The following is a 12,499-nucleotide window of genomic DNA, read 5'->3' as shown; positions in this document are numbered from 1 at the left end:
TCTGGAGACAGAGTGTCTCCCAATGTCATTCTGGGAAATTAAATTCAGTGTTGAGTTTGCATAAAGAGAGAGGAGAGGTACTTGCTGCTTCATCACTTTATGAGCTTGGCATCTGTATCACTGCTTAACAAATCTTGCTTCCAGTAATCCTCTTTTTCTTCAGGGCTGAGCACCAAGAGCACATTCTGATCAATGCTTCCAGAAAGACTACAAAAACCATACCTCAGAGTAAGGTTATAGCCTTTGACTTGTAATTAAAACTCTCAGGGCATTTAGTTGTACTTGTGGATGCGTTACTGAGCCTGTGGTTCCTCTCTTCTCCGGCCTCTCCAGCATTTATGCAGGTGGCTGGTGGCAGGCAAGTGTGCCTGGGGAAACATTCCTGTGTGCTGGGCTGCTGGAATTCAGCTACGGTCCTTAACAAAACAGTTTGGTTTAGACATTCTTTATGCATGTGCACATGCAAGATGCATTTGGAGGAAAAACTAAGCAGAGCTGAGACACTGAGAGGTGAGGCTATAAAATTGGTCTTTCTCAGCTTTGATTAATATTGACTGGTAATCTTGTTTTTCCATTCTGCTGCTTTTTTCAGGTAAAAGATGTTAAAGAGCAAACCAAAGTATCTGATAATGCCAAATACAAATCCAGTACTTCAGAATCTGCCTGAAAATCAGTAATGAAACTTGTCTGTCAGATTTGGGCATAGTGTAGCAAATTAATTCAATTAATGCTGTCACTATCAGAGATTTTGGTGTTCCCTTTTCACCTGCCACACCACAGCACCTAAAGACCAGTGAGTGTGGACACACACAGAGCTGTGCTGAACCACAGTGGAACTGCAGAGATGCTTTGGTCCCTGCTTAACTGAGCAAGCTCCCATTTATGCATGTATTAGGTTTTCACTGCCTGCTGCCTGTTCCTCTCCCCCCTCTGCTTTTTCATGTTCAGTGGACTCTCCTCTCTGTGTCTCTGCCTCTCTCTCTCTATTTTTTTTCTCCCTATTGTTCCCCACGTCACTGACTGTCATTCACTTCATAAAGCCGTCTGGCTCGGAGCTTAAATATTGCAGGGCAACTAAAACCCACCATCAGAGCCAATTCAGTCATATCTGCTCAGTCGTGCGACAAGATTGGGGCTTTTAGGGTAGGGAAGAAGAGAGACAAAAGTTCACTCTTCCCTGCAGAGTGCCAAGAGAGGAGGGGGACACGTTTCTTCGGTGGAGCCTCTGACAGCGGCAAGTTGCTTGCTCAACACCCTTAACCTGTTGGGCCCCTTTGGCCGGTGCTGTGCGCAGGTGGTGATGGCTGGGAGCAGGGTGGGGGTCTGCAGCCAGCCTGGGAGAGCCCACAACACCCCTCTGCTGGCTCTGAGAGGGCTCAGGCAGAGTCCTGCTCTTTCCTCGTGACAGGCAATTTCAGGGGAGAGTGGCTACTACCTAAATGCCCTGCTTACCCACTTTGTTTTTGAGGCTGGAGGGGCTGAGTGCTTGCAGGTGGAACCCAGACGTTCAAACTGGTTGTGCTGCTCCTCATCCCTCCACCCAATATTGTTGCTCCCAGTTGAACTGAGTGAGCAACCTCAAACCACTTCACTTGCAGAAACCAGAGGGGATGGGCATGGCAGAGTTGTGAAGAACATGCCCAGTTGGAAGGGATCTCAGGGAGGGCTCGGCCAAATGTAGCAAGCTGCGAGCAAGATGTGTGATGGAGTTAGACAGGAAGCATTTTCTCTATTTTCTCTTCTCTTGCACAGTGAGTTTTCTGTGTGATGAGGTTTATGACACCTAGAATGTTGCTCTTGAGGGCTGCAGTGGTAATGCTCAAATGGTAGCGTAGATATCAGTGTGACTCACAGGGAGAGAAGGAGATGAAGGTAACCGAGGTGCCTGGGGGACAATGAAGCTTGTACTGTGTGTAGTCATGTTTTTTACACAGCTGCACGTGATTGGTAACTGTAGGGTGTACTTTGCTCTGTGAATTTGCAGAAAGAGGATGTTTAAATCAGTTTAGATAATGTATGTAAACAGCATAATCTTCTGCTAGACTTGTTAATGTAAGCGCTGACATTAACACACTTCTTTACACAACTTTAATGACTGAGAAAGTAGCAATTTTCCTTGGTGATTAAATTATATGTTTGCCACTTATGTATGCGAGGTGTTTGTGCAAGCTGAAGGAACTGTGTTCTGTTCTTCATTTTCTAACGTGGCTGTCCAAGGTAAAAATATTGTGAGGTTTGTAGGCAAGGAATATGAGTCCATCTTGCTTTAGAAAAATGCCATCATAAGTATGTGGGGGGGGGGGTTTGTGGTTTTTTTTTTTTGATTGAAAATTTGTGAAATTCCCCCGAGCCATAGAATTCTCAATATTTTGTGTGTGACTACGTACACAGAGTAGTTGAAACAGGCTGGTATGCGTTGGTGTGCCACAACATATGGCATCACAATTATATCCCAGTGGTATCTGAAGGAGGAGGGAAGTTTAGATACTCAGATTTTCATGCTGTTGACTGTACCTTCCTTTTCCAAGTGCTTGTGTATGTGTCTGCATTTAGGGAACTACAGATGGAGGTAGTATCTAAGAGATGAAATTCTAGATCCCTGTGAACAGCTATTTTATGAATAATGCTCCCTGTTTCACTTGTCATGCTCTACAAGTTGGTCTTTCTGGGCCACTGTAATATTCCACATTCCTCAGAGACTTTAGACTGCTGTGATGTGTTAAATCAACCCATACAAAACAACTTTCATCTCTATTTTCCTCATTCATAAATCTTCCCTTGCCTGAAATTATATAGTGGGAAGTTCAGGACATGCAGAATGAAACCCTGACCTAGAAATAATTTCTTATCATGCAAAAGTAATGACAGATGTATTATTTGACTTGCATTACTTGAAAATGGATGACTGCCTTAGCTTTCCAATAGTGTATCTGCAGCTGGCTTCCAGCTCTGTGTTAGCCTGAGATAGTGGCACTGACATTTTAGAGACAGCAAATAGCATTTTAGGTCCCAGTTAGAGACCTTGGTGTTTTCCCAAGTTGGTTCCACTGTCAGTGCGGTAACTGGCTTCAGAAGGAGATGCAAAGAATAGCCCCAATAGCACTAAATAATTATATTGCATATAACATATTCTATACAGCAAAACTAATCCATATAGTAGTTGTTAAGCTTATACAGCATTACTACCACAGTAATGGTGTTGTAATTGCTGTTCTTACCTAACAGTGATTGCTGAAGTAGAATTGACGTTTGCAACCTGGAGAGAATTCAGGTTTGTTTAGGTGCAATATGGGTTCAGATTTGAGATCTGTTCGACCCAAGAGGGGTTCTGGTGCAGAAGCATTTGTGTGCTTGAAAGCTTCACACTCTCTTCTAACCACTGCAGCTGCCTGCTGATAAATCTGTTCCACTGTATTGCTGGTGAATGTTTGTACGTGTACAAAATCTAAGCAGACTCACAGAACTGAGCCTACAGAAGACTCTCACCTGCAAAAGGAGATAAATATACTCCCTGGCTGAAAAGTAATTGCCCATTTAGAGCCATAGAAGGAAGAATTTAGCAGGCAGCTTGCTCTGGCTTCCCAGCCCTTCTTCTGCTAATAAATCATTGTGAACAGGCAAATCAGCGAGCAAGCAACCGCCTGCCTTTCTGTTCTCAAAGCAACAAAAGACATCAGCGGGAGAACCTGAAATCTTTAAAATTTAGCATAATTTGTGGTCTTTCTCTTTGTTTTTTCTTCCTTTAGACCGTAAGAAATGGGTGACTGGAGTTTCTTGGGGAACATTTTAGAGCAGGTGAACGAGCAATCCACTGTCATCGGGAGAGTTTGGCTGACAGTGCTCTTCATTTTCCGCATCCTGATCCTGGGCACGGCTGCCGAGCTCGTGTGGGGGGACGAGCAGTCAGACTTTGTGTGCAACACCCAGCAACCTGGTTGTGAGAACGTCTGCTACGATGAGGCCTTCCCCATCTCCCACATCCGGCTCTGGGTCCTGCAGATCATCTTTGTATCCACCCCTTCGCTAATGTACTTCGGGCATGCTGTGCACCACGTCCGCATGGAGGAGAAGAGGAAAGAGAGGGAGGAAGCTGAGAGGCGCCAGCAAGCTGAGGTGGATGAAGAGAAGCTGCCCCTGGCTCCAAACCAAAACAAAGGCAACAACCCTGATGGAACCAAGAAGTTTCGCCTGGAAGGTACTCTCCTGAGAACCTACATCTTCCACATCATTTTCAAAACCCTCTTTGAGGTGGGATTCATAGTAGGTCAGTACTTCCTGTATGGCTTCCGAATTCTCCCCCTTTACCGCTGCGGGCGGTGGCCCTGTCCCAATCTTGTGGACTGTTTTGTCTCCAGGCCCACGGAGAAGACCATCTTCATTATGTTCATGCTGGTGGTGGCTTCCGTGTCCCTCTTCCTCAACCTGGTGGAGATCAGTCATTTGATCTTGAAAAGAATCCGGAGGGCTCTGAGGAGGCCGGCAGAGGAGCAGCTTGGAGAGGTCCCCGAGAAGCCCCTCCACGCCATCGCAGTCCCCTCCATCCCAAAGGCCAAAGGCTACAAGCTGCTGGAAGAAGAGAAGCCAGTGTCCCACTATTTCCCTCTCACGGAAGTAGGGGTTGAGCCCAGCCCCCTTCCATCAGCCTACAATGAGTTTGAGGAGAAGATTGGGATGGGACCACTGGAAGATCTCTCCAGGGCATTCGATGAGAGGTTACCGTCGTACGCGCAAGCGAAGGAACCAGAAGAGGAGAAGGTACGAGCAGAGGAGGAGGAACGAGAGGTGGAGCAGCCAGGGCCTCAGGAAGAGCCAGGGGTGAAGAAAGCAGAAGAGGAGGCGGTGAGAGATGAAGTGGAAGGGCCTTCAGCACCTGCTGAACTTGCCGCTGATATGAGACCCCTGAGCAGGCTAAGTAAAGCCAGCAGCCGGGCCAGGTCAGATGATTTGACTGTATGAAGGTGCAGGATGCGGGGAGCACATGACAAGGAAAAGGTTGAAGAGAAAAGGAGAGATAGAGAAAGAATCAAAAGATATTTTTAAGCAAAGAGCTAAAATGGCCACTTGAATATTATTTCCTTTTATGATTCTCAACTGGAAAGGTACTACCATGGTATCAGTGCCTTATTTGCCCCATATGTCCCTGTATTTCCCTGTTTCCACATGCCAGCTCACTCCTTACAGTAAGTAAGATCTACACTGTACACATAACTGATGTATTTTAAAGCCTAACATGGCAGTGATACCCAAATGTTGCCACTGTGATCATATTTACTGAAAGCCTTGTGTTCCACATTTCTCTAGGAATGTGGGGCGGATCTGTCTTTCAGCCAGTGAGGGGAAAGACTGATCAACAACTGTATCTAGTCTTTCTCTTTCTGTTTCCTCTTATGGCTTACTGAGCAGATCTCCCCTTTGCTGTTGGCATGGAATTGCAGTTATTTAATTCACAAAGTGAATTCTATGCTTGGCATCAACACACTAAAATACTAAGCCCAACTTCCCTTCTTTATTCAGAAAATAAAGGCAAAAATGTTCCAAATTTCTCTGTGAATGCATATCTGAGTTAGGTAAATATATTTTCCCTGGTCAAAAATATTTCTGCTGTTCAAGCGATATTGACAGTGGGCAAGGTTAACAGTAGCTCTTTACTAGGACTTAGCAGATGCCCAGAGATGGAGTATTTGTTCCCAAGAGGGTCATCCAGCCCTGAGACTAGTTCAGAACACTGGAAAGAATAAATTCAAGTAATATTTTTTACTTGTAGCCTTGTGACTTAAAAATTTGAAACTAGATTTAGCCAAGCAAGAGGGAAAAAAAATCTTCTGAGAAAGGAGGGGACAGCTATAGCCCCCAGAGCATGAAACCAAATACAAGCCTTCATGGTATGATCCTGACAAGTGTTCAGTTCCTGAAGCTTCCAGGCTCCCAGGCACTCAGCAAATCTCAGGTACAGAGTCCTGAAGGCACCTGTGAACCTAAACCAGGGGTCTGGGTAGCTATGTGACTTTTTAAACTTCTAAATACAAAACTGGTTGGTCAAGTTTGAAAAGACTGATATGCTAAAAGTCTTTTGACAGCCTTTGTTTTTAATTTGACAGACAGGAGCCATTCAGTGGGGTACTCCTCCATTAAATGCCAAAGTCTTGGTCAAGTAAGACAACGCCTTTCAAAAGATGACTTAGACCTTTTGTGCCAACAGGTCTGTACAGAACTCTCAGAGACTCAGAAAAATCTTTTTTTTACAGAAGGCAGAAAATGATGTGCTTGCAAATGTTTAGATGTCTAATATAGATTTCTAATTTTAGGACTACAGCAGCAACTCTTGGCTGGGACACTGCAGCAATGCGTTCAAAAGCTTCAGGTTAACAGCTACGTCCCCCCCAAAACTGAGCCCCATGCCAAAAAAGTGCAGGTATGCACTCTGCTCTGCTCTGCAAACCTCAGACCCTGCCATCTCAGCAAATTCTTTCTGCTGGGCTGCAGCCCATCCCATTGTTCCCAGGGCAGGCTCTAATCCAGGTCAGGGAAAAAAGGTCTTTGGCACAATGCATCAAACTCATCCCGCCATCAGCTAGAAAAGCCCCACTGCGGCCTCCCATTGTGGCAGGTCTGACTCAAAGCCCAGGAAAGGCAAATGGGAGTCTGTGAGAGCCCTGGGCAGGCTTGGGCCCTGTCCCAGCCCCAGAACAGTCAGTCCTGATCCCACCACCCCTTTGGTGGAGTTCCCTGCCTGGCCGGACTTCACTGCTGAGTGACAATAAGCTGTACATATGTAGAAAGTTTGTAGGGTGCATTGGGATTCTTCATCCGCCACAGAGGTGTCACGTATTGTTTTTGTTTTTTCCTTTGTTTTTTTTTTATTTTTTTATTAACACTATTCATCCTTTTGCTCCTCTTGGGCCTGTGTATCTTCCCAAGGTTTGCAGGCTGAGGTCAAAACCTTTTTTTTCCTTAGACAAAGGCTGTTGGGTGTCCTTCCTTGTGAAGGAAGACTGGAAGGTCCCTCCTCAGTTTTGGGAAGGAATATGACAAAGCAACACGTGCAGAGAGAGAGCCTGGAGGCTGCCATTTATCCACTCTCTTAATACAGAAACAGAGAACTGTTATCACAATGAGGGAAGAGAATGTTTTTCAGCAGAAAGAGTCCACTGTGCCCAGTTCAAGATATTAGAACTAAAGAAAGGGCTAAGATTTAGATGAACAACACAATCACCACACTTACACTAGATGGGATTTATTTTATTTTCTCCATAGAAAGAGATAAGAGTTTGAATTATTCTAAGCATCAACCAGCCCACTTATTGAAGGGGGTTGGAAACACTTTACTGCAGGTAAAAACCACAACCTTGTTACAGTTTATGTGAGGTATCTGCATCAGAGCATCTGACCCTTTCAGATACCAGGGTACTGGACTGCTTGAATCACACCCACCCCTGCTGACTTGTAGTTACTTAACAATTCCACTGCTGATCTCTGACATTCATACATTCATTACACTACAGGACTACTTAAAGATGAGTGCTTGTTCATCAGGAGTACATGGTTCATAACAAGGCTGTCAGGCAGGGCAGTCTTTAATCACCACATGTTAATTATGTCCTTTTCCACTGGAGAGCCTCAGTAAAATGCACCATGTGCAGCGTGCTCCATGGACACAGTAGTTCTCTCCCAGCTGCCACAGGAATGCTCCTTTTTTCCTCTGGGTCCCAACAGCACAAGAAGAAGCTGGCATTTTCCTCCTGCATCCACTCAACTGCTTCTTGATTTTTTATTTTTTATTTTAAAGTCAGTTTTCAAGTACATTGCCTGGCTGGCAGTGAATCTGTAGCCACCAAGCACGGGCCATGGCATCAGGACAGTGCTGCTCAGCAAAGGGGGCAGGAACAGTCCAGTCTTTGGCACTCAGCCTCATCTCTGCAAGGAAATCTCTGTGGGACTGGCAGCAAGTCATTCTTCCTTCTTGTGCAATTGGGAATAATTTCCTACCTGACAATCATGATGTGAGGCCTGACATGTCGTGCTACTTATGGAAAGGGAGGTCCTTGGATGGAAAGCCCTACAGATGAGCAAAGGATTGTTGCTATTTCTGAATGTGATAGCACATAAATGTGCTTTATTCCCTCTCAATGAGACAAACTTAATAGTTTATTCAAGAAATTCCTAGTGAAGTTGCATAACAGCCTCAGAGCTGTGGATGCAGTGTATGATTCTACTCAAAAAATAACTTAGCAAAACATTAAGATATATATGATGAATAGGGAATATTATTTCCTTGGGAAGGGGGAAACCACTGGACAATTAGAGCCATGCCTGAATAATTTAAAGGTGTGTTTACCCCTTTGGCTCCCTGTGCAAATAAATTCCTAACTGATCACATGGCTCTCTGCAAGGAGCATAAGATGCAAGTGTCAAAATCACCAAAGGAAGTGAAAGTAGAAGAGCAAGGTAGTCTCTTAGCTTACAATAGCATGTGGGGGTTGGTGTTCTCTAGTGTCTAGAGCAGTGGACCTAGGATAATAATCTTAGATTTATTTCCAGCTCTGCTTCTGACTTGCTGTGATAATCACTTTACCTCTCGGTGCCTTTTTCTCCACCTGTAAAATGGGTGTAAGAATTTCCACCTACCTCACAGGGATGTTGTGAGGCTTCCTTAATTCTGTTTGTAAAGTAAGTAGGAATGATCTGATGAAAAGCACTGCTGAAATGCATGGTATCCTTGTTATTTATTGGCAGAACTGCTAACTTGGGTAATATATGACTCCTCAACCAGAAGGGCAGTAGTTTGGAAATGTGAACACTGCACTGCACTGACAACATTAACATGGATGTGGATTTGCCATGGGTAAAAAAGACTTTACTGATTCCCTCACCCATGTGTCCCACCTTAGCCAAGGCCATGTATGAAGCTGTGGTGACAGTGTGGTGATGTGGACCCCTCTTCTCCATCCCCAGCATCCACTCTGGGGCAGCATTTGTGCTTAAATAAGGCAGTTCCTGGAGCACTTGGTTCAGGTTGGTGGAGCTCTGACAGTTTTGAGGTGCTTGCAAGGCATGTGGCAGAGGGTTGTATCATACAGAATATCGCTGGGCTTCTGTTTTAAACCACTCAGAGCCACAGAGACCGACATCCACAGCCTCTCAGTGCTGAAACACAGTGCGGTGCAGATTCCTTCTCCTGCAGGAGAGGAGAGATTTGGGGGATCTCTGCTCTCTAGGTCTGTGTGGGCATCAAATCTACTTAATGGTGGGGGAAGCCCTATCTCTCCTGCTGCTCAGTAACTCACTGACTGTGCAGTTTTACATTTAAAGAGCAGCTGTGTCACACAATGCTGAAAAAAAAAAGTGGCAGTTTGCTGTTTTGTATAGAAAATGGCTTTTCAGGCTGACAACTGAAAGTAATCCTAGCCTAGGCTTAGTTTTGTTTAGTAAAGGCAGGAACATCCATGAGTACTACACTAAAGCCTTCCTGTAAGCCCAAGGCAGCTGTGATAAAACAGTATATGGTGCCAGATTTCCTGAGGGCCAGGGCTGGATAAATGTACCAAAATCAGGGGACTTGTCCAAGTATTGGAATGATTTTTCGCCCCAACAGAATGACATTGCCATTCCTTGGGCTCTGTGTGTGCTGTACCTTTTAACATGGCTCAGGAAAGGCTTTTTGCCAACACCAAATGTGCTCACACAGCTGAGCAGTAACCATGGCAAGTGAGTATGTGTCAGCTTTGCCAAGACATAGCCTGGCACACAATCCTTTCCTTGCCACTAGCTTGGCACCAGCCTATTTCACTAGAAGAGGCAAGACTTATGTATCTGTCAACAATTTGAGCTTTCCTCTCAGCAGCCTGCTGCACAAAGAGACACAGGAGGTTTGTTCAGCCTGGAGAGGAGGGGGCTGAGGGCATTGGGAGCCCTAAGTGCTTTCTTCAGGTTCCTAAGGGAGAGGAATTCCAGGGAAGATGGAGGCAGACTCTTGATAGATGTGCACAGCAAAAAATCAGAGGCAACAATCACAATGAGCAGCAAAGGAAAATTTTGCCTAAAAAAACTCTGACAAGGAAAAAAAAATGTTCAGATGGAGAGTGGTTCAGCACTAAAGCAGGTGTCCAGAGACATGGTGGGATCTTCATCCTTGGGGGATGAAGCTTGGCTGGAGAAAGCACTGAGCATCCAAATCTGACTGTACTGAACTGGAGGTTGGGCCAGGTGATGCCTTCCAGCCTGAACTATCTATCCCACGGGATATCCCATGCTGAAAGCTCAGTGCAGCCACTGCATGGTGGAGTGACACATGTAGGGCACTCCCTGCCTCTCTTGGGGTGCTCTGGTGGAGCTGGTTTAGGCTGTCCCAAAGGCCACAGCACCTCCCCAGGCACCAGCAGAGGCTGATGCACACACAGAATCAGCTGGTGAAGTGCTCAAGGCCTGGCTGGATGGAGCTCTGAGCAGCCTGGTCTGATGGAAAGTGTCTCTGCCCATGGGAGGGGTTTGGAACTGGATGATCTTCAAGGTCCCTTCCAACCCAAACTATTCTTATGATTCTGTGATTCTATGAAATGGTGTTTGGTAGCTACAAAAGCTGCTTGAGGCCAGAATCGTGTTGTGTAACTGGTTTGGAAAAAGCATTATAAATAAAATAAAAAAAAAAAAAAGAAAAAGAAAAAAGAGAGTATGGCTTAGGTCTTTCCATATTTTAACTTCAGTGTCAAGTGTGCCTTTAAATCCATCTGAAAGTGCAGAGGACTGCATTTTAACATTCTGTCAACAAAAACCTGTGTGTTTTAAAGCTTGCTGATCTGGGATGAAGCAGCACTGAATAGAAATGGTGATTACAGAGCTACTGACAGAACATTTTGAAAAAAAAACAAAGAGTGTTGGCCTCTGCCTTGCTAGATCCAGCTTGGTACAGTGAAAGCAAACCAGGCATTTATTGGCTTCCAAGGTGGAAAAGCTATATAGAAAAATGCTCAGGTAAGTTTTTCAATACACACATGTTAGTTCACAAAAGAGTCACAGACAACCCTGTAAAGGAATCCATGAATTGCCAGTGAACATCATCACCTGAATTCATCAAATATAAACTCAAAGGAAATGCAGAAATCAGAATGATGTGGGAATGCTTCCAGCTTCAGAGTTCTTGTTTATGAAAACCTCAGGAGAGAATTAAAAAGAAAATGGGTGGCTGGCTGCCAGCTAAGGCTATTTGTCATAAATATGCCCCGTAGCACCTTCTGGAAACCTGAGTGATTTCTAAATATACTCTTGGCCAAACCCCATGATTTAATTTGATATTCTGCACCTTCCTGCATTACTTAAAAGGCTTGATTTCGGTTCTCTCTACAAAGTGAACACAAAATAGCTTCATTCACTATAATATGTGGAAGAACAACTGCAACTGAGAAGCTGCCTTTGTACCTGTGGAGGGCCACGGACCCTTCTCCCCACGCATGCGCATCAGTGACTGCGTGAGGAGGAACAGCACAAAATAAATTCCCCATTTTCTTTTCACACTTTTTGTCGTCCCTGAAGGAGAAGCCCAGGGGCTGAGAGGTGGGTGTAGGGCTGGGTTTTCCCTGCAGGAATTATCTTGTTCCCTGTGTGTTTCTCCCAAGGCCCAGGGATCAGTAATTCACAGCTAAGCAGAGGCATGTTTCAAGCCTATTTCCAAACACATGCAAAGAAGAAAGTTTAAGACCTATGGCCAAACTCTGCCTTGTTTTTTACCCTTGTGTGGAAGTTAAGTTGCCAAGGCATAAACAAGATCAGAATTTGGCTCTGTAGAACTTCTTTTTAAAGGATTTCCTCTTAACCTTGGTCTCTAAAAGGCAACCAACAGCTAACCTTGCCCCACAACCTACCAACACAGAACAAAACAACCACAAATCCCTCCAAACTCAGGAATCTCATCACTTTAGGAAACAACAGTTTTAAAGTAGCAGATACAGAAAGAAAGAACAGGCAAGGTCTGATCTCAGCTCTGCATTAACTGGCAGTGGTACCAGGAGGTGTAAAACAAAAGGTCTCAGATCAGATACAATAACCTGCTCCTTCAGGTAATTTCTCCATGAAGACTGAATGTTTTCTTCTCTTTGCAATACTGCAGATAAGGGGACAAATTTCAAACCAAGAGGTCTGAGAGCAAGACAGAAAGCCAAACAGTCAGAGACTGTGGGACTAATCTGGTGTCTCGGCACAACCAAACATAGATTTGTTTTCTTAGTGAAATGAGTTGTAACAAATAAAGTTTTCTGATTTTCAGTCAGCAGGGGCTCTGTGCTTTGTTAAACTCACAATTTGATTCTCCTCTTCCTGTTTATTATTCTGAATACAGAGAGTTTTGAGTGGCAATGGTTAGAATCATAGAATCAGAATCATTAGGGTTGGAAAAGGCCTCCAAGATCATCAAGTCCAATTGCCAATCCAGCACCACCCTCAAACCATGTTGTCAAGCTCCATATCCATGTTTTTCAAACATTTCCAGCGATGGTGACTCCACCATTTC

The 12,499-nt window shown here is 44.7% G+C and overlaps 1 protein-coding gene across 1 annotated transcript; it reads left to right on the top strand.

Moving 5' to 3' along the window:
- Window positions 1-3,756: 3,756 nt before the first annotated feature.
- GJA8 (gap junction protein alpha 8) lies at window positions 3,757-4,956 on the top strand. Its single transcript, XM_036385430.1, has one exon. It carries the CDS (start codon window positions 3,757-3,759, stop codon window positions 4,954-4,956), a length of 1,200 nt encoding a protein of 399 aa, XP_036241323.1.
- The last annotated feature ends 7,543 nt before the right edge of the window (window positions 4,957-12,499 follow it).

This window comes from Molothrus ater, chromosome 2 (assembly GCF_012460135.2).
Source record: "Molothrus ater isolate BHLD 08-10-18 breed brown headed cowbird chromosome 2, BPBGC_Mater_1.1, whole genome shotgun sequence".
NCBI lineage: Eukaryota > Metazoa > Chordata > Aves > Passeriformes > Icteridae > Molothrus > Molothrus ater.
This window is presented reverse-complemented; position numbering and strand designations above follow the sequence as displayed.